The sequence below is a fragment of the Pleurodeles waltl genome, chromosome 10 (genome assembly GCF_031143425.1).
Source record: "Pleurodeles waltl isolate 20211129_DDA chromosome 10, aPleWal1.hap1.20221129, whole genome shotgun sequence".
NCBI classification, from domain to species: Eukaryota; Metazoa; Chordata; class Amphibia; order Caudata; family Salamandridae; genus Pleurodeles; species Pleurodeles waltl.
In genome coordinates, this window is record NC_090449.1 from 138,792,492 (window position 1) to 138,815,515 (window position 23,024).

The following is a 23,024-nucleotide window of genomic DNA, read 5'->3' on the forward strand; positions in this document are numbered from 1 at the left end:
TAACAACAATAAAGGTCTTCTTTGAACTCAGAAGTGCATTCTTGATATGTTCTGTAAGCTCTGATACGAGATAAGAAGGAAAGCAGAACAGTGCTCCAAAAAGGGATTTTTTTACCTTTCCTGTTTCACATCTATTTTCTTTGGTTTGTGATTACTATGTCTTCATTTTTTGTTGGAATACGTTTTTGTCTGACTAACTTTTACTTAAAAATGTAAAATGTATTTTGGAACTTTTTTTGAGCTATGGATTTTTATTATTCAGTTTAAACTGGCTCTCAAACAGTAGACATTAAAACTAGTGGAATTCAAGGACTACCCAGAGTTACACATTTATTACAGAGGCAGGAATATTATCAACCTTACTCCTATTCCATGTAACATACATAACTAGAGAGAGTGACATTTATACCCAAGACAACACAAACCTGTCACTTCTAGGCTTAAAAGTTCCTACAAACGTCTAGTGCCCATAGAGTTCCCGGTATTCCACAATTAGAGAGAATTGGTACCAAATACAGAGACCAAAGTCAAAATGTAAGCCTTTCAAACCTATGTCCAAGAGTGACAGATAGCAGAAACTTAACTGCAAGTCATAAATGGACCTTCCACAAGCTGTTTCATTGCCTCCTTACATACTTGTTGGATGGACGCCACCATCTCCGAGGTAGTCAATCCATGTCGCTAACCAACAGCCTCCCATCAGGTATGCATGGTGGAGTGATCTCCCTTCCCCTGTGAACCACCAGGGTTGGTTAGTTTGTGAACTCTTACGACATTAATTTATGTTCTATACTTTGGGCCTGATTTAGATATTGGCAGGACATTGGCACAATGGTGACAGATATCCTTTCCGCCAAAATCGAAATCCCATAGGAAATAATGGGATTTTGATTTCTTGGACGGGATCTCCACCACCTTTGTGACGGAGTAACTCGTCCGTCAATATCTAAATCTGGCCCTTAGCCTTTGCTATGCATCTTATCTTCCTAAAGTGCCTGACCGATACCTGCCCATCTGAAATAATAAATCTAGTCATTCCATACAAATCTATCTGCAGAAGATAAAATGAAAAAAGCAGAAGAATAACGTAAGCACAGAACACTTTGCTCAGGAACAAATTCTATAATAGTCTAATATGAAAGCAGCCTATTTATGTAGCATATAGGGACAAACTGCTATACAGGCAAACCACTCCCTCCTCCTCCAGCAAGGAATAGGTTCTGTTGACCACCACGATTCTGACTACAGGTTCGTCATAGTACCCATTGTAACTCACCACGCAACTTCACATTGAAAAGCCAAATCAGGCAACTATATGGAATCGAACCATAGTTGGAACCAGTCAAGACTGGTGGGCTATGGACCCTTTCTGTGACGGCCATAACATTCATGCCTCTATGAAAGCACTATAGGACTGTTTTAGGACTGTTTATTGTAAATTATAACAAATGAAGCTAAAAATTGATAGATAAATAATGAGAAGGCATGAGAGTCGGTGTGTTTGCATGCTTTTTATGAAAATGTTTGATTGATACCACAAATGCACTTTATTAGTATTTACCTGTTAAAGAACCTAAATCATACTTCTGTGGTTTTAAATAGTTTATACTCGTAGCTCTTAACTAGAATATCAAGAAAAGAAAGTAAAAGAAAGCAGCCATCCTATACCAAGCAGTTCTTGTAAATTAGGGGTCACTTACCTGGTGTCTTGGGCGTCCCACGATGGATGGAAAGACGGCACGTGGAGCATCATCTCCAGCAAAGCCGGCCTTGCACATACCAGATCCATTGTCGATAACCAGTGCAGCAATATCATCCTCCATGGTGAACTATGGGAAGAAGAGGCATGAATATTGTTAGCGGCACAAATACTTGAAATACAGGGGGGAGCTGGAGAGTAGAATGCCATGAGCTCATTTTCAACATATATTACACCTTATGTCTCCAAATATACTACTTGTGAATTGTTTCTGCATCTGTAGGAAGTGCAGGCAAAGTTGCATGAAGTCCGAAACAGAATTCTTCTAATATGTTCGATAATAGGAGAAAATACAATCCTTAGTGGTATGTTTATATCCATACCAAATCCAGATTAGAACTTTACTACAAAAGCTAATATATGTTTTCTATTTATCTCTGTTACCAGACCCAACTCACTAGAACATCTTTGTATTGGGGGGTGGGGGTCTTTCACAAACATAGTTTTGAAAAGCTGGATAAAAATGGAACATTTCCAAATATACCTAAACTAAGGTGAATGCAATCCCCCATTTATTCCTCTTTTGTGTGACTAATTCTCTTTTGCAATCCCCCATTTATTCCTCTTTTGTGTGACTGATTGTCTTTCTATCCTTTGGCTGAGTTTTCCCATGTGTTACACCTTTTGTGAGCCATCCAAATTCCCCAGTTTACCATCTGTGGCTGATGTTCCTCCCATTCATCCTCTTTGTGTTGTTGGATGTTAATTCCATTCCATTCCATTTGCTCCCCTCCTCATGCTACTTATACTTTTTTTGGGTTGCTTCTACCTCGTGCTCACCACACCCTCCCTCACAAGTTTCCCACATGAATAATCCTTATGTGACTTCACTTTATCCTCCCTTGCATGATGATGATGATCCAATCTTCCATCCACCCTTGAGAAAGTGATCCTCCCTTCAACCCACCACACTGTGTTCCTGTAACTCCATATCTACCTTCTTTGTGTGGCAAATCGGCATTCCCTGCGTGACATGAAGGAGATCCTCTACAAACTTTGTTGAGGGCTGACTTTTTGGCTAGTCACACCATATCATCCCAAAGAATTTCAGCTTGTTTCTAATGTAAACGTTCAGCGTGGAATAGAAGCATAGGGTGTTGTGATGGTAAGGTAAATCACATTCATCACACTGTCTTTATGTATTTTCCTGGGCATGGACGGACTCGAAGATATGAATTCGATTTCCCAGTAAGTCCTTACTGTAGTGTCATCGCACTTCAATGGACCAAGTAGCTAGCTTCTCTCAAGAAACTGTGACTTCCAACATATTCCTGCATAGACAATTTCATTAATGTTTTCTCCCGCAAGTGTTGTATTGACTTGCTCGAAGACTACAGGAATCTCATGAAATATTTAACTGTGACTGGTCTTCAGTTGTAAAACTGTTCCCTACTCTCATTCTTTTCAGAGAAGGAGCACGTTTTAATTTATGAATCGTTGTTACTCGTGAATAATTCAATGAGGTTGTTAGTCTCTGAGCTCTGTTAATTTCTTACTACGAGTCTCACTACTGGTTTACCGTGGATACCAATGTGGTAGACCTACACCAGGGCGAACCATATAATGGAGATATAAAGTTATGAGGCACCTGAATACCTTGGTACTCAAAATGTAACCATCACCAATGTGAAATTTTCACTCACACTGGGACTTTATTCCCCTTCACATTTTGACAAGTGTTTTCTTGGTGATTTGTCTGAATGCGTACGGGAAGGAGATCAGCAACGTAGTGTTGCCAGTAAACTTGTAATCCTGATTCTGCAGGTACCTTCTGTACATAGAACAAATCTACATTAGTGGGACACTGGTAACGAGATCAGCTTTTATAGAATCCAAGATCTCCTTTTGTAATAAGCCAAAAATCTGGCGAAGAGAGATGTAGTGAAATTACTAAAACCACACAGTCACTGATTTTGCTTATTTTTGTTTTTAAAAATATAAAGTTCATGAGGACCAGCTCATGATTTCCTTTAGCCCAAATTTCATCTGCTATTTCAACCTTTAGCTTCGGAGTGTTGCTCCTCATCCTGTATTATTCATGAGGATCTTGGGATTGTTTTTTGACCAATATCTTGCAGATGTGTCCTTTGTTACTTTCTCTATCTGTTTGGTTGACACCAGAAAAGAGCCTTAATCACCTTATATTAAAGGATTTTTTGGCCCTTAATCAAGCTTCTAGTATAGCTTGGTGAAAGTATGTTATAGTGTGTTTCACCAAATTGGGATGGCCTGACATTTTTAACAGTCCAGATTCCATAGTGGGTAGGGATGTTGCATGGACTAAGGCAGAATTTAACGTTTGCAAAGTAAAGGAGAGAGAATACATTGAAATGGTGAAACCTTCCATTAGAGCTTATGTACTGTTACCATCTACTTTTCCAATGGAGCCTTACCTAACCTTTGGTATGTCACACCATCATCCATTTCTTTTGATCTGATGTAGACTTAATGTATTTCACCACCAGTTGGCCATTCCATGTGGAAGTTTATTTGACCCCGATTTTGTTCCATGTAGATGTGTACAGTGCTTACTTTGAGCCAATGGTTTCTGGTGCTCAGCACCAGCACTTAATTGTCAAGCCCGGCGCTCCTGATAGTCTGCCACATGGTAGCTCTGTCTGTCTAGTTTAGAAATGAGCACAATAGGTGTTTATTAATTAAACATACATTAAAAACGACTAATGCCTGCTACCTAAGCCATTCTAATGGCTTTAGGGACAAGGAATAGTCTGAACTGTTACACTAGTAGGATTGTGATGGTCAGTCCTTGTGTTGTTATGACATTGGCAGTGCTGGCAGGGGCAAAGGGTAGTGCACCCTGCACTGGCCTCCTGACGAGGGCCTTGGTACTTCTTTTTTTTTTTTAACAAATTAAGCTGGGGATGTAATCATGTTTCCACTGAGAACACTTTGCACTTTATCGTGCTTTGTCCCGTTTATAAAACTAACTTTGTAAGTCTTTAATTTTCTCCTTCCTTTCCAGCAAGCGTTTCAAACAATTTTGGCCTGCTTTGTTTTATTTTCTGCTTTTGTCTGACGTGCACATCTGACTTGTTATTTAGCAGGAGCAGTCTGACAAAATAAACTTTTATTGTGTGCGTGATTTATTTTACTTTTATTGTTGTCTTTTATGATTTTATTTTGTACTAATCGAATAAAGAGCATGAAGATGGTGAGTTATCAGGTATTTAAAAATAATACACTTGTTAAACATAAGGCAACCATTTTAAGACAGTCTGTGCATCCAATATCTAAATAAGACAAACATTTTAAGGCAGTTGGGGCTTTGGTATCTGCCAGTGCAGAGCCTTTACTTATTTTGTGAACTAATCACGATGGCTTGTGAATGTAATAAGCTGTCTCACTGCTTGAAGCTGTCAGGTGGGCTATAAGCACTCAAGCCAGCCAGCTAGTGCCACATTTTCACAATCAATCCTGGGTAATGTCAAAAGTTAAACCAAAGTAAGAAAATTCGTTTTTGAAATGAAGATCTTCATTTGGCCAAAAAGAAATATTTTGAAAAACACTGCCTGTACCATGACATTAATATACTATTTAAAATTAAAGTTTCCTAGGGAAATAGCTGATTTGTGGAAAGGTGTAGGGATGTTTTTACGGCAAATTCCGTAACACCTGTTTCTACCTCTGAACTAGGAACTTTGATGGAAATGAACACTCCTCTCCAATTAAAATCGATGATACTAGTATCAAATTGCAACTCCCTGGATTGCACTGCTAGCACATCTCCAAATAGTGATAACACTTGCATCTCATACCCTACATTTACTGGCACAACTGTCTTGTAGATTAAGTACAATTAGATTGAAGATTGAAAACATACAAGATTTTAGTAAAAGGTACGGGTTATGTACTCTAGTTTCCTTGGCAAGAAAGGTTGTCAAGAGACAGTACAAAGTCGAGGAGAGAGGCCTATATACCTGGTCAGGCAGTCAATTATCAATTTAAAATCCTCGCACATTGTGTTGTGTAAGATTATATCCTAGTGTTACCTGGTGACTCTGATCTTTGTTTGCAAATGTCGGTTTTTCCCACATTTCTGGTACACTTCATGAAACCAAGGTGCCATTCTTCAAAAGTAATTGAGTGTGCTTACTTTTTTATTGGCATTTGAAAATACAGTTTGTTCGTCATTTAAAGCAATCACTTGACAGAAAATTTAAAAAAATATATCTACTTTTGCTCCAAAAAAACTTCTTTGTAAAAAGGTGTCTAATGGTTGCTATTCGGGGTAGAAGGTGACTGTGGTTCAGTAAGTATAATCTCCTCCAATGTACAGAATAAAATCTGAAAGCACGCTGTCTAACAGAATTTAAAAGTTCAACAGATGTTAGGGTCTAAGGGCCAGATGTAGGAAACTCCCAAATTGCGACTTGCAATTTGCGAGTCCCTGCGACTCGCAAATTGCAAGTCGCAATTTGGGATGCAGAAAGTTGTCTCAGACACCTTCTGCGAGTCGCTATGGGGTCGCAAAGACCCACCTCATTAATATTAATGATGTGGGTCGCAATTTGCGACCCCATAGCGACTCAGGGCACTCACGGTGATGGAGGCCTGCTGGGAACAGCAGACCTCCATGTCTGTGACTGCTTTTAAATAAAGCAGTTTTTTTTTCAAAGTGTAGCCCGTTTTCCTTAAAGGAAAACGAGCTGCACTTATAAAAAAAAAAACGAAACCTTTTGTCTCGGATTTTTTCAGGGCAGGTAGTGGTCCCTTGGACCACTGCCTGCTCTGAAAAAATATTTTTGGGTCCAGTCACAAAGGGGAAGGGGTCCCATGGGGACCCCTTCCCGTTTGCGAGTGGGTTACCATCCACTTCAAGTGGATGGTAACTGCGAGTCCATTTGCGAACGCCGTCGCAAATGGAATTGCATACCACTGCGACTCGCAAATAGGAAGGGAACACCCCTTCCTATTTGCGACTCGGAAATGCATTTTGTGAGTCGGTTCCGACTCGCAAAATGCATTTCTACATACCATAGACGCATTTGCGACTCGCAAACGGCGATTTTCGCCGTTTGCGACTCGCAAATTCGTTGCTACATTTGGCCCTAAGATTCACCCATCACTGCCCACTTCAGAAGCCTCAGGTTTCTTGAACGCCTTGCATTCTCTAATCGCTGAAAGTGCATTATGAGTGAAGCCCCCTTTCAAAAATCTGTGTGACTTACTCATTCCCCAATTTGCTATCGGTATTCTCAATTCTCTTTTCATCATCTTTCACTTTTCCTTCCATCTGTTCCCTCCTAGCCTCAAAGGGCCACCTTACTTCTTGTCAAAATTACCAACCATCTTCCCTGTGGATAGGAGGACCCTTTTTCCTCTCAACAGGTCTTTCATCTTAACGTCTTCCTTAGATGGGTTTAATAAATTTGATGAAGGCCTCTTTTTTACTTACACTTGCATTTCCACGACCTCGGTTAAACAAATATTCAAAAATAAAGGACCCATATGCAAAATTGCAATTCCACACATCCATAAAAACTTGAACAAGGGCAACTGGAAGTTTAAGTCATGGGAGTAGGACCACATGGCATTAGTATGATGTGTGATAAGAATTATGTTGCGTTTAGTTTAGAGGGTGTGGAATTGCAGTTTGTATGTTTCTGGGAGTCACTGCTGTGTGATGCCATCCCATATTGGGTGAAGTTGTGTTTGCTAGTCAGGCGTAAATGAGAAAGGTCTGAGAGGTTGGTTGTTTCATACATGGTTCCTAGTCAAATAACTGAAGTCTTCAGATGACTGGGTGAGTAGCAAATGTATCTCCATCTAAAAAAGAACCAGTGGTCACCATCTTGCTGTGAATTTGGGATGAGTTGTGTGTTAGCAGCTCCACTGGTAGGAAGTGGCACGATTTATTGAACCAGAGAGCAATTGGAGCTGGGTCCTACTTTTTGAGGCACAGGTCTATGATTAATCTCTCCACCCCAATAATTTTAGGATCAGAGCCCAGTTAAGTTAGATCATGCCCTCCAGTAGGTCCAGGCTTATGCCCATGATAACGAGCCATTAGCCTTCCCCAATAGGAATGCCTGTGACCCCTTTGATGAGGTGCAGGACATGGATGACCACCTAAGCCAATTGCTTGTGAATAGGAGTTTCCCTATCCTTGCATTATTGCCAGTATTCTTTTGCAGTTAAGTGAACAAAGCTGTGGAGATGCACAGGTTTCCTGTGCCACTGGCACATCATCATCCCTGTGTGAGGTGCACTAGAAGGTCTTAGGAACCTCAACCCATAGGGCGACCCACGTTTCACCTGTGATCAGATCACAAGCCTCTTTTTAATTTCTGCTGATAGTACAACCTCGCTGAGCTGAAGTGTTTTCAGGTGCTAGAGATTCAACCCATAGAGTATGCCCAGTTGTAGATCAGCTTTTGAAATAGGGACAGTGTAGGGTGGCGGTCTGTGACTTGGAAGGATGCAGGACCTGGTGTTGCTGTTGACATTATTGGATCTGATTTGTTTCAGAGATGTGTTGCATTGTTCAGAATATCTGATCTAACCCTGAATAAAGAAGTCAGTTGACATCGGGGTCTCCCCCAGGGGAGGCTGGTTTGACTGACCAACGCATGGAGATATGAGAGGAGGCGGTTGTCACCACACTTGGCAACTTGTTCACAGAGGGAACACTGCTGCACCCCCAGGACATCCATGAGCTCTATGGCATCCACGGTGGAGAATTACTAATCTACCAGGTGCTTCAAGCAACACTGCACTGGGCCAAGTAAGGGCAGGCTGATTAGAACACACCTTTTTGGTATCCCTGTGGAGGGGGGAAGGTGGAAATCACTGCCTACTTTTTCTAATAGAGGCCATAATTGACCCACCCAGCAAGGATGCAATTTGTCATCCTTGGCACTCAGTTTGTCTAGGACAGCTTCCAGGAAGCTCCTTCTAACCCAATGAGATGCCTTCTAGGCAGCGGAGAATAGCAGTAAAGCAGGGTGATTTATTTCTGCCAGTCTTTGCTATCAGGTGGGCTAAGCACCTATTATTGTCACTACCATGTCTCTGTTCAATAAATTCCACTTGGCCAGGGTCTATTAGGTAGGTTACGAGTGTCTCAAGTCTGTTTGTCAGAATGTGAGTGAAGAGTTTTGCCTTAATGCTTAATAGAGCTATGTGCCTTCATGAGGCACAGGTGTTTGGGTCCTTCCTGTGTTTATGTATTAATGTGGTATTCACCGCACACATAGGTGCTCATTATGACTTTGGTGGAGAAGACCACCGACCGCCGTGCTGGCGGCTGCCAAAAGACCTCCAGCACAGCGGTCCTCAGACTGCTATATTAACACTGCTGGTAGCTTTCCACCATTTTCCAGGCAGAAAACTGCCAGCATTCGTACTGGCAGTTAGCAGTCTAGCAGCGGTCTGCCGACACCTCCACGCCAACAAAACACTGCCCGCCGTATTTCAATTTGAAAAACAGCGTGGCAGTGTTGTGTTGGCAGGGCGCTGGTGGCGGTGCAAGCGCCAGGACCCGTTCCCTCCTGGACGACCACCTCGACGACCAGATAAGGTGACCGTCCAAAAGAGGAGTGGGGGTGTTGTGTGTGTGAGCATGTGAGGGTGTGTATGGTTTTGGGGAGAGTCTGTGTGTGTGTGTGCGAGAGTATAAGGGTGTTGTGAGTGAGTGTCAGGGTGTGCGTGTGGGTGTCAGTGTGAGGTAGTGTGTGTGTTTGGGTGCGTGAGTATATGCAGGGATGTGGGGGTAAGTGCAGGGGAGTGGGGGATTACTACGGGAGGGGTGGTGGGGGGTGAGAATGTTGTAAGGGGTGCGGGGCTCTTGGATGTGGACGTCTACTGGCAACAGGAATGCAAATTCCTGTCACCAGTAGCCTTTCTATCAGGGTTTTTGTGGTGATGCTATTGCCATGAAAACCCTGGCGGAAAGGGAACTCGTAAAACTGCCGGCGGTCTTAGGCAGTCCGTGGGGTTGGAAATGCTTATCTCTGGTCCGATGCTCTGACCACCCTGACAGTTTGAATGGGAAAGTGGCGGTTTGGCACAGGCCAAACCACCACACTCGTAATATGGAGGTCCACACTGCCGGCATGTTTGGCGGTATGACCGCCAGCGCGAGTCTGGCGGTCTGAAGACTGTCAGACTCGTAACAAGGGCCATAGTGAAGAGGAGGCCTGAGGTATGCCTGAAGGTGTTAGAGGGATGGCATTGAGTTCCCAGCTGGGCAGGAATGTTTAGTAAAAGTAATACCGGGAAGTCATCAACGTTTGAGTCTTGCCTCGCTGCATGGTTTTGAGAACTTCTCAGATTTCCAAGAGGACAATCGGATCCTCAAATAAACCTCTCACCTCAGTCTTGAGAGGGGTGTGAATTCACCACAGACCCACAGAGGAGCAAGGATCAGGTGGAAGAAGACATACATCTGCAAGCTGTTGCTTTCAGTCTCCCACCACACCAAGCCTGCGGTGCACCTTCTGGGGTAAATCGGGTGGGTGCTTTAGGGGTTGGAATGCCAGGCTGCCTGGTGTCAATCTAGTGGACACCACGGGGCACCCTACCTCCATAGCCCACAAATAATGTTCCAATGGGTGGTACTTTCCATGGCAATCGGCTCTCCAGTGGCATATCTGGGACACCTCTGGTTGCTGCTGGAGTGGATGGCATCGGGGATGCTGTTTCAGTATTAAAACAGCCGGGCAGGAATAATGCTGTTTGGGGATGCATCCTTCTCCATTCTCGTCTTAAGTCATGCCCCTAAAGACCTCTTTTTAAAAAGTCTTCATGGAGATGGTGTACAGTTGTACATCTCTGGAGTGTCTCGGCATATCCATGGAGCCCACCGGGTAACACTGTCAGTGTTTTACTCATGACTGACGAAGCCGAAACACCCTCTCTGAGTGCCCAGTGGCAGCAGCAGTGTGATCTGTATAGACTGTGTGAGGATTCTCATGTGTAGGCTGGACTGGCTCCTCAAAACTACAAAAATATGCAGTCATAACTAAAAAAGAAAGCCAAGCAACCACCGGCAATAGAGATAGGAAGGGCCAACTTGAATGTAGGATACAAAGTATTTATGCTTCAGCTTCTTTGCATGTCATTGGCTATTGGTTACTCCCTTGTTGCAATTTGGAAGTACTGTAAATAATAAGGTGCATTTACCCAAATTAGTTGAACTCATCATAAGAAGGAGTTAAGGTGTGAGAAAGTAGATGTTTTACTGCTCTAGATAGTACCTAGGGCTGATTGAACTTTAAGCTACAGAGAAAAACTAGCATTGGCAAAGCCAGCAGGATGGACTTTTTGACAGTGTAATAGTGGGGCAACTCTGTACGTACAGAGTTGGCCAAAATATCCTAGAAAGAAAATCTCATTGTAACGCAGCACCTGAGCTATAGCATCATGGGATCTGTGAGTAGGGCCTTCTATGTAATACATGTTGTGTTGGCTTAGTAAACATGTACTCTGAAACAACATGTGCAAAGGATTCAGAAGTTTGCCTTGTAAGTGGTGAACTGAAAAAATATACACAGCAACATATTACTTTGCATATACTATTTACAAAGGGCCAGTAGTTTGTTGTTTCTTTAAAAAAGAACAAGTGCAAGTGCAAATACGTCTTTCGTTCGTGAACAAAAAAAAATGTAAATTGAATGTCATCCTGACAGCAAAGTAAAGCACACCAACCCACTTCTTAAACAAAAACACCATTAACCAGTAATCAAACTGCTGTTATGTTCGTAAAGTAAAAACATAAAAAACACACTGACTCAATTACTACAAATTATGTTATACTTGAAATCTACGAAAAGGACTACTTGATGCTCCTTAACCAAAAGCTCATGGGAACACAAATGAGCTAATGTAACCGTCCGCTAAATGGCTTGGTCTTGATAGACAGCCCATCCAAGCCATTTCAGACAATGACAGAGACGTGAAAGCCAGTGGCCGAGCAGTGCTGATCCTAAGTCATTTCTCTATACTTCTCTTGTCCTTTTTTTCAGGAATTGCAGACATGAGGTTTTCTAGACAGCTAAAGCTATCAGTAAATACACCTAAAAAGCGGAGTTTAATAGCAAGAGCTGTAAAACCGAGATTTTATGACAAGACCGGAGGCTCTATTATGCGTTCTTTTCTTACTTTAATTTAAACAGCAGCAGTCAAGAAACTACAACTCCCAAGAGGGTTAGCTAAAGACTAACCAATGGGAGCAAAACAAAAACCAAAATTGGACCAATAGCAAAGGGCCAGAAACCATAGAGTGTACCCTTGACTGCAAGCAGCCCTCTTTTCTTGCTGCTCGCAGTCAAGATAAGTACTCTCTTTTCGTCTTCTATGTACTAACTGTTTTCAGATATTGTATTTCTGCATATTCTATTGTAGTGTTTATTTTCAGCTTCCATATCGGGGCATACCCTATTGTTTCTATTCCTTTACCGCTCCGCGGCGGTCTTATCCCGGTTTTAGTTAATTATTCCTTCTCCCCCGTTCCCCCTCCGGCGGCCTCGGCCGTTCCAGCCGCGCTCTCCGTTGAACATTCTACTGCGCACTTAATTTTCCGAACCTGTCAGCGCGCGTCTCAGTTCGACGCGCGTCTGACAGGGAATTCCTTTCCGGCTCAGCTGTTCGCCGCTCTCCTCTTAGAGCGGCTCTACGTGTCTTCTCCACACGACGCCGACTACAAAGGACAGCGCTATTATTACAGCGCTACTCTTACCGCTGGTCTCCAGTGCCGCCTCGCTCCTCGTCTGGCTTTGTTATTCGGATCTCCGCCCCGGGGAGGAGCATAGCTTCAACACACGGAGCGTGCTGCTCCTATTAACCCTTTGCTAGCCTCTACAACATATTTTTTCTGGGCTTTGTTTCCTGGCATTTCTGCCCGCATTTTCTTCTGTAGTTATGGAATCAGGGAGTTCTCCCTCAAGGTCTGCCTCTGAAGAGGAAGAAGAATCCTTTCAACAGGATTTGAATAAATTAATCCAGTCCTCCGTTAAACATGCCATGAAAGCATCTATGGAAAAAATGTCTAAAAATATTGAGAATACTGTCATGTCCATGGTGTCCAAATCTATGGCCCATTCTGCGGGGGAAAGCAGAAAACGGAAATTATCCTCTGTTAAATCACGTAAAGGCGCTCAAACAGAGAGTGAGCTTGCCTCACACAAGAATGAGGACTTGATTCCTCCCAGGCCTCCTTCTAAGGAGGGGATTTCCACCAAAAACACGATCACTCAATCGAAATGTAAATCAAAATTAAAACACGTTACTGCGCCTAAAAAGATTGTGATCTCAAAAATTTTGGACACGGACGATGAGGACATGGATGATCTATCTCAGTCTGACAATCCGGATGATACGTTTTCCTCTCCCAAACGTATCAAACTTGCAACAGATGGTCCCTCTACCAGCGTAGTTGACTCAGAGGGCGTTCCTATGTTTGATCCGTCACTCATACACCATCCTAACTCTACTGAATGGCTCCCGTTAGACCATGTAGGTGATTATATCACTTCCCGCTTACGCCTCCCTTTAGATAAGCAAACCAGATCCAAGTTAAAATCAGAATGTCCCAGACCTTCGTTGGATTCCAATATTACGGCAACCCCAATTATTGACGACTCACTTATCACCTTTTTCACCAAATTCGGCAAGGATCCCCGGAAGGGAGTCGACAAGGCTTGGACCACTTGCCAGGACAAGCTCCTGGACATGGTAGGCCCGCTGGCAAGGATCTTTGACATAGCTGAATCTGCTAGGTTGGAGGAATCGCCTATTGATCCCTTAGATCTTTCTCTCTGGACTCAGAGAGCCTTTTGTCTTTTAGGTAATGCCAACTCGGCTATCATTCACGAAAGGCGTAAGGGCCTTCTCCTCAAAATGGACCCCAAGCTAGCTAACCTAGCTACTCGAGACCCCGGTATTCAGGCCGACGGAAAACTCTTTGGGGATAACTTCATAAAAGATGTGAGCCGTTTTGTCTCAACGTTCTCATCCTTGGACAAAGCCCAACAAAATCTCAAGAAGGTTTTCAACCAACGTGTTTTTTCCCGGGCCGGTAGAGGTAGGAGCCGCTTTACCGGCCGCACATACAGAAACCAAGGCTCAAGAGGATATTCCAACTCCTCCAACTCCTATCCCCACGAGTTCAAACCCCACTTTTACCCACAAAGAACCAGAGGTTTCCGCAACCGTGGCCAGCGTTTCTCCAGACTGCCCATTAATCAAGGTAAGCCAACTTTCTGGCCCTCCTGTAGGAGGTCGCCTTCGCTTCTTCCTCCAGAAGTGGAAGTCAATCTCTGCAGATCCTTGGGTCCTCTCCACGGTTCAGGGATACCAGATCGAACTTCTTTCTCCCCCCCTCCAGCTCTGTCTTCCTCCTCTCCCAAAGTTTTCTTTAGAAATGTCTTCTTTAATCTCTTCAGAGATTCAATCTCTCTTAAAAAAGGAGGCCATCCAGCTTTGCACTCCAGACCCTTCCGGGTTCACCAGCTCTATATTCCTCATCCACAAAAAGAACAAAAAGCTCAGACCGGTAATCAATCTGAAATCTTTCAATCAGTTTGTCATCTATCGACACTTCAAGATGGAAACTATTATCCATCTCAGGGATATTTTACTCCAGTTCGATTGGCTAGTCAGACTAGATTTACAGGACGCATACTTGACCATCCCTATTCATCATTCTCACAGAAAGTTTTTGCAATTTCATTGGAATTCAAAAACTTATCAATTTTCCTCTCTTCCTTTCGGCCTATCCTCCGCTCCTTGGTGCTTCACGAAACTGTTGAAGCCGGTTGTAACCTTCCTACGCTCCCTAGGTATCAGACTGATTATTTATCTCGACGACATTTTGATCATGCACCAAAACAAAGCCTCTTTGCTTTCTCACCTTCAGTTAACATCCACTCTCCTCTCGGACCTCGGTTTCTTGATAAACCTCGAAAAGTCAGTTCTCTTACCTTGCCAACAAATAGAGTTTCTAGGCTTCCAAATAGATTCCGTCTCGGCCGCTCTGTTCCTTCCCCATTCCAAAGTTTCTGCAATAAAAAAAGAACTAATCTTAACCCTTCAAAAAGAGTCTATTTCCCTCAGAACCCTCGCAAGGATTGTCGGTCTTCTCTCGTCCTCTATTCAGGCCATCTTTCCAGGTCCCCTTCACTACCGCGCCCTCCAGCGCCTCAAAATCCTTCATCTTCGTCGAGGACTGGCTTATTCCGACCTTGTCTCCTTGGACCCAGAATCCCAGATGGAAATCCAATGGTGGATATCCCATTTAGAGGCTTGGAACGGCAGGTCCATCTTCCCCTCTGTGCCCGATCTTGTGTTAGAATCAGATGCAAGTCTCACGGGTTGGGGCGCCCGCTGTGGTTCGATATCGACTGGCGGTATATGGTCCGCAGAGGAGTCCAGATTGCACATAAATTGTTTAGAGCTTTTTGCAGGCTCCTTTGCGATCAAGAGCTTCACAAAAAACAGAGCACGATGCTCCATTCTACTCCGTATGGACAATATTTCAGCGGTGCGCTACATCAACCGTTTAGGAGGCACCAGGTCCAGACCACTAGCCCTATTAGCCAAGAGCCTCTGGGACTTTTGCCTGTCACACAAAATTTCCCTCTTAGCGGAGTATCTACCAGGATCATTGATTTCAAATGCAGACTGGCATTCTCGCCACCTCACCGACTCCAGCGACTGGAAACTACACCAGTCAGTCTTTCATCAGATAGAAAGGAAATGGGGTCCTTTCCAAATAGACCTCTTTGCGTCCAGACTCAACACCCAACTTCCCCAATTTTTCAGCTGGCGCCCGGATCCTCTGGCATTGACCACAGACGCTTTCTTACAAGATTGGTCCGGTTCCCTCAACTATGCCTTCCCTCCTTTCATCTTGATCAACAGAGTTCTGAATCAGGCCAGACGTCAGCAGGCATCCCTCGTTCTGCTAACCCCCTTTTGGCAATCTCAGGTTTGGTTCCCTCCCCTTCTCGAGCTGGCTGTGGATTTTCCTATTCTACTCCCGACATTTCCATCTCTCATTCTAGATCCTTTCGATCGCCCTCACGATCTAATACTAGATCAATCTCTAACTCTCTCAGCCTGGCTCATTTCCGGTCTACCCAACAGACCCATACTATTTCGGCAGAAGCTTCAGAGTTCATCAATAACGCATGGGCACCCGGCACGAGACGAGCCTATAAATCAGCCTGGGCTCTTTGGTCAAGCTGGTGTCTGGGAAAGTGTTCCAATCCCTTTTCAGCGGATCTAAGTCTTATTATTAATTTCCTAGCTGCCCAGGCGGGCTTAGGTAAGTCATACCGCACAATAAACCTTTACAGATCAGCTATTTCCATGAACCACTCAAATATTGACGGAAACCCTGTTGGGTCTCATCCTTTAATCTGTTGTCTCCTAAAAGGGGTCAAACTCTCTAAACCTCCTTCTGCCAGGTACTCACATATCTGGGACGTCTCTCTAGTTTTCAACCTCTTTCTCTCTTGGCCAGATAACCCAAGTCTTTCGCTTAAAATGCTTTCTGCTAAACTTACCATGTTACTATGCTTAATTTCTATAAAAAGGACTTCGGACGTTAGGTCCCTAGACGTCTCTGCCCGACAATTCTTACCTTCAGGGGTCCTATTTCACATTTCCAAACGTACCAAAACTAACTTACATTCTGTTTTCTACCCTTTTTTTCCGACCAAACCAAAGTTATGTGTAGGTCTTTGTTTAAAAGAATATGAAAAAAGAACCGTTAACCTGAGAACGTCCTCTTCCAATCAATTGTTAATTTCTTTTCGAAAACCCCACAATCCAGTGACTTCGGCAACTTTAGCCCGCTGGATTAAGTTGATTATGTCCTTAGCGGGAATAGATATTTCCGTTTTTGGAGCACACTCCTCCAGGGGGGCTATGGCCTCAAAAGCTTTCGCTATTGGGTCCAGTTTAGAGGACATTCTCAGGTCAGCAGACTGGTCAAACGATAATGTTTTTAAAACCTTTTATTGTAAACCTGTTAGAACTGCTTCGTCTTTAGTTGTTGACCAGCTTTAAACGCGCATAATAGAGCCTCCGGTCTTGTCATAAAATGTAGATTTTCCTAGTAATTTATGACGGAAAGTCTTAATTTTATTAAAGACACGGAGGCGAATATTATCCCACCTCAGTACGTTTATTAATATGTACTATTTCTTTCCCTCCCAGCGACTCCGGCACTGCCTCCAGCTTCCGGGTAACGCCGCTAGCTCCATCACGTCTATCCTCAAGAACAGATCTCTGGAGTCGCCAGCACAACCTGTCCAGGATCAACTTCCTCATCCATCGCCCTCTCGGCTCATCGCTGTGCTTCAAGACTTGTGTTCCATTTCCTTATCCTTGGCAATTGTTGGACTTATTTATCCTTTGTTCCATGACTCTATTTGACTTGCTCGTTCAAGAAAAGAGGGCTGCTTGCAGTCAAGGGTACACTCTATGGTTTCTGGCCCTTTGGTATTGGTCCAATTTTGGTTTTTGTTTTGCTCCCATTGGTTAGTCTTTAGCTAACCCTCTTGGGAGTTGTAGTTTCTTGACTGCTGCTGTTTAAATTAAAGTAAGAAAAGAACGCATAATATTCGCCTCGTGTCTTTAATAAAATTAAGACTTTCCGTCATAAGTTACTATGAAAATCTACATTATGTAGTACACACAAGTCCTACTCTTTTCAACATTGTCTGAAAGATCTTTGCAATTCCTTAACAAAATAATCGGTTATTCTTTATTTATACGGGTACTTTTTGAGTGTCCGGATTCTGCATTTTCCAAGTCCCTGTGAGGTAAGCGAGAGCTGAGCTGGCTCTGAAGGGTGTGACCTGGCCTGTGTTCCCTCGTTGCCCGTCCCTCCCTGGTTGTCACGTGAAGCTATGAGAGCGGTGTCTGTTTGCACTTTTACCGTTGTACCTGTTGACAAGGAGCCTGCCACTGCGGCCATCAAACGCTGCTTCCATAAAAGGCGAGGTCAGAGCGGCTGCAGCCACGGCAGGGCCTCGGTGACGTCACCGATACTCAGGGGCACTGAGGTTGGACTGCCACGGGCTAACTAGAGCGCAGTCCGCGCGCAAAGGTGGCACTAACACACCCTGGGAAGGATTTACGCTGAGTTTCTGGACCGAGTTACACGTTAGCACGCACAGTGAGGCATAAGCACGGCAGGTACTGTCCGGCACTCAGGACCTGTACTTCTTTATTAGAAGGGGAGAGTACCTGCACTTCTCAGCACTGATACCACACATTAGATGGGGGAGTACCTGCACTTCTCAGCACTGATACCACACATTAGATGGGGGAGTACCTGCACTTCTCAGCACTGATACCACACATTAGATGGGGGAGTACCCGCCCTTCTCAGCACTGATACCACACATTAGATGGGGGAGTACCGGCCCTTCTCAGCACTGATACCACACATTAGATGGGGGAGTACCCGCCCTTCTCAAGAAATAACAGGTTCAGTAAATAGTGAGAAGCTACACATCTATGTATGTAAAACCCTGAGCAGGAGGCAGTGGATTAAATGCCTGTGTGGAGTGTGCTATAAACACATTTTCCGGTATTTTGCACCCAGGGAAGGCCGAATCAAAAACTGGAGTAAATTCAGTGAGAGGCAAGCGCTCCTGGGATCCTTTAGAGTCTAAAGGGCTGCAAAAACATTTACAGCAGGTATCAGACGTGTTTTGCATCCGATTATTACTCGTGCTTTAAAAAAAATAGGTGCAATGTGGGCACTTACATATATTATTTTTTCGGGCTGCCTCGACCCTAGGCCCTGATAAAAGGTGTTAATTAGTAGTTCATCGTCCTAGCAGATTTGAACCTGCGACGTTCGTTCACCTCGTACACACATGTCCAGAATTGATCCGGCAGCATGCCAGCCTTTTATACTGGCCCAGATTTTTTAGGTTCATTTTTTGAATGAGCGGGCTTAGCAAGCAATTCGCTACTGGCCATACATTTGCACAGTGCTAGACGTGTCCTGAGATGGACTCCGTACTAGGAAATGTAATCTGCTTTAATGAGCTGGATTTATAGTCCCAAAGGATCTGACTGATACAAAGTGTGAGCTTCAAGCCTAGTTTTTTCACTTTTTCCTTGAAACTGCCACTTAAAAAATAAGCCAGCTACCATTTCCTTCCCATAAAACATGCCTTTCTATTATTCTTATTCATTCATTAATCTTGCCATATAGCCTACACCCTTCACCCCCCTAAAAAAACTAACCGCCTCCCTTGAATTTGCTTTCTAATGGTTGGAGGCCCCTGTAAAAATGGTAGCACCGCTTACAGATAGATGACAAGGGGCAGCCTCTGTGGAGCCTCCCATTCTGAACTTCTCTCTTGGCCCTGCTGCTTTATGGACTAACGTAGCACTCAAAAGAGTCAAAAGTTGGTCATTGAAGGACCTCGCCCTTCCACTGGTTGCTGCTGCAAGCTGCTGGTACTTTTGTTTTGCCTGCTCCTGCTAATTTACTTTTCTCCCTGTGTCCTAAAAAACTTAAAAACAAAGATCCAACAAAATGCATGGGTACTAAGGCGAGGTGGTGGTGACGGATGACCAATGTCTGTTCAAGAAAGCCAGATCAGAACTATGTTTTCAGGAGGACTGGTTCCATGCTAAAATACTGCCATATAGATTTACTGTAGGAAACTGTGTCCCTTTGGAAAATCTGTCGAAGGTCCCACCCATTTAGAATGAAGGTCACACTTGAGGCTCAGGAAGGCAGTTAGGTTTTTTAGCTCCTTCTGGACAGCACAGCTGTCTCTGTGATCTATTTTTTGCATTTCCTTCCAATTATACAGAGTTGGCTTTGACTCCACCCTGAGGACTATTTCACTCTCACCTCTTGCTATTGGCTGTTTGATGTACCACTCCATCTCTTCTAGAGTGTGTGCGCTGAAATGCACAAGGGGCTGTTTTACAAGTCAAAAGTACTCTAGGTTATCACAGATTAAATTATTTATCTCATAGATGCATATACCGAAAGTAGTTTTCTTTTATAATTTGAAATACAAATTGGTGACTCCGCTGAAATAGTCAGAGATGAATCGAACAATAGGATCACTTTTGCTCCCCAATCGATCAGTAACATTTGAATTGCAGACCTACATTTGTGTCTGTGGTTGCAGGTGATGTGCATAGACCCTCATTTTGTTGGGACCAGGACTTATTATTCATCATCTGACTTTGAGCAAACGGTAAAAAGACAGAAGAGGGATACAGTGGATAAAATTACAATGACAGAAAGCAGGGATGAAAAAAGAACCTGCCCAAGTGAGATAAAGATACAGGAGAATGTGTTAACAGAAGAAAGGGGGAATGATGTGGAATCAGAACCAGGCAATATAACCAGAGTCCTAAAAAGTTTTGGGTCCCTGCACTTCTTTGTATATTATAACTGTTATTTTACAATTGTTATTATTGTTATATTAGGTAATTACTGTTTCAATTGCTTCTGTAGTTACTAATATTTTGTACCAAATAAGCACTTTAGACATGTGTAAGGTGGGTGTCGAAACCTAATCTGATTACCAAGCATTCACTTTGTGTTCCCAGAATCACGATTGATAGTATCATTGGACATGAGAACCTGAATCACTTTATTGCTCTGATAAGCTCAGGTGGACTTGAACCATGGACCTCGTGCTCAGTGAATAAGTTACAGACTGATACTGTGTGCAGGGTAACTTCTAGGCATAAGACCTGGCAATTTCAGAGCAGGCAGGGGCGGGAGCAGACTTGCCATTCTGGTTATTTCCTAAAATGGAATTTTTGCCTGGAGGCTGCTTGAAAATGTGTGGATTGAATATACTCAGTTGTATATCGAATTGTCTGCTCGACATAGTGTTCCTTGGTCTGAGGACAACTGGCAAAGTTCTTGCAGCAAACTTTATTCCAAAGTTGTGCATTCTGTCTCAGGTCCTTCTTCAGGCCGGTTCAGATGACCAGATGAGTCTAGGGCACTAGAAGGAGGAGGAAGGATTTAAGGATCCTAGTTTATTAAAAACAAAATGTTCCCTTTGGATAAGGCATGAAACCTTGCAAAGAAACAGAATTGCCCTCACAGCTCACATAAGCCTTGGGAAGATGGGCTCTCTCCATCTCTATTTTGAATGAGAATGAGCAGCCAGACTCTCCGACGAAGAGGCAACTAAACACACAAGCTCTAGGATCCTCTGCCTTCTATCTCATATGGGAGCTGACGAGCTATACAACTACTGTACCCACCTCTGGCGGGACGTGGCGGGTCTGCTTCAGCTGCTTTTAAGGAAGTATCCTTTTTGATTTTTAAGCATCCTGTCCTGTGGATCCAGGTCAAGGAAGTAGGTGACATTTCGCTGCCTGAAGCAGCCCTGCTGCATTTCTTTCTCAAGTGCCTTTGTCTCATGGCCCAGTTTCTGCTGCCACCGAGGTTGGACAAGTCCGGAAACACAAGCCCTTGCAGCTCCTGCAGTGCTGGGGCGGCTTTTCAGGGGCTCCCTCAACCATTCAGGAGCGGCCCCATTTAGGCCATGGTCATTGACTGTGTGTGAGAGGAAGAGACCCTCCTTAGATTCTGATGGTGGGGGGGTCCATCACTTTGCGTTACGCCACTGGGGCTTGAGGGATGTATCTGCCTGGAAGCGGCTGCATCACAACAGCAAGCTAATGTGAAGGCCTCACTTCCTTTTCTGGGGTATGGTACGGTGATAGCAGACGGGGAGGCGCTGCCCCTCCTGGATATACAATGCCCTTTTGCAATAGTGTTAGAAGAGGCAGATTTCACTGCCCTTTCATAAATCCATCAACAGATGGCACTTCAGAAAGTTGCTGTTCAGGCCACATCAGTCCTTTTGTTGCTTCCAATGAGTTCTTCAGTCTGATAACGAATTCAGCTTATACAATAATAGCTCTTCTTCGTGTAAACCTGTAACCTTAATTAAAATATATATTCTACACCAGTTTCCTACCTGCCTCAAAGGATACTGAAGGCATCTGGCAAAGAACGTGTCCCAGCAAAGTCTAAACACTGTACAATGGAAGTATTTGTTGCGAATGGCAAAAAACCTTCCCAAATATTTTGTTCATGTATCTATTCAATGATCAGTCTATTTGCATCGCAGCGCTTTGCAGACTGCAAGAAGAGCATTCCAATAGCAATAGAGCAAATGGAGGGTGTTACTATGCTAATGGTGTGGTTGTGCTAGAGTTTTCTGGTGCGCTGCAGTACCACTGGTGAGGCCTCGCGGCGCTCCCAGACTCTGGTACGTCCATGCCCTGGTCTCGAGGATTCCATCATAGACCAGCATCTTGGGGGCGAGCTTTGAAAAGGTGTGTGGGTGTTAAGGTTCCACAAACGACAAGACTCGTGATTCTTCAGGTAAGGAGGAGCGTGTATTAATTATAGAAGGTAAAAGGTACCTTTCCAGTGGGACCGCTCAGGTCCATTCGAAGCCACACTTTTAAGTACAATGAGTGCGTCTGTAGTGACAGGTTTTTGTCACTCCCTTTAGAGTCCCTACTGCACCTGCTTACCTCTGAGTTGGGTCGCTGTGATGTGACGACAGGGGAGGATAGCAGCCTGCGCTGGGGTGACACTGCACACCTCGGGTGATGGAGCTCTGAGTGACAGGTAGGCAGCTGGGGCTTTATAATTTATAAGTCGCGAGCCGGGGTCCCGATTGGTGGAACTCGCTCAGTGACGTCATAATCGAAACGAGCGTGAATGATTTACGAGTTCCGCATGTATGGCACAACCTTTAGGCTCCCAGCTTATCTCTTTTATTGCTGTCGTACCCCTTAGCGAATAAAATATATTTACAGCATCGACGCTATCTTGGAAACTTTAACCCCGTGGGATGACCTCGCCTCGTGCTGGCAACCCTTTACCTGTGAATGTGCTGTAGCAAGGTCCGTCCCGACTTGTGTGTTGCCATATAAGGACAGTTGCATGAATGTTTTTTTGTTTTCTTACATCCCATAAATATTCTCTCAACGTGACTCTTTCTGGCAAGGCTACATATTCTGAATTGGCCCAGTATTATGAACCATACTAGAGACATCAAGCAGGCCCTCATCCGGTGTTCCAGGGAAGACCCCCCTCTTTCAAGTCACACCTGGTTAAACCCCAGGGATTTGCACGAGGAAGAGGCCTGTGATGGGCAAAATGATAGAAACAGGGTGCAGTACAACTCTGTCCAAAACTCATTCCTCATTTTGGCCCCACAGACTCGAATTGCAGAAAATAACTCCGTTCCAGGGTGTAGCTGCAATGGAG

General features: G+C 44.0%; 1 protein-coding gene across 1 annotated transcript in view; it reads right to left on the reverse strand.

The window, feature by feature from the left end:
* The window catches only part of LOC138261232 (actin, cytoplasmic 1-like), a 37,160-nt gene extending 14,787 nt beyond the window's left edge, over nucleotides 1–22,373 (reverse strand). Inside the window, exons 1-2 of the mRNA XM_069209997.1 lie at nucleotides 22,283–22,373; nucleotides 1,701–1,829 (exon numbers count right to left, since the gene is read on the reverse strand). Of these exons, the coding sequence (XP_069066098.1) occupies nucleotides 1,701–1,823 (123 nt within the window). The 5' untranslated portion in view covers nucleotides 1,824–1,829; nucleotides 22,283–22,373. The remainder of the gene's footprint in view (nucleotides 1–1,700; nucleotides 1,830–22,282) is intronic.
* Nucleotides 22,374–23,024: the final 651 nt, after the last annotated feature.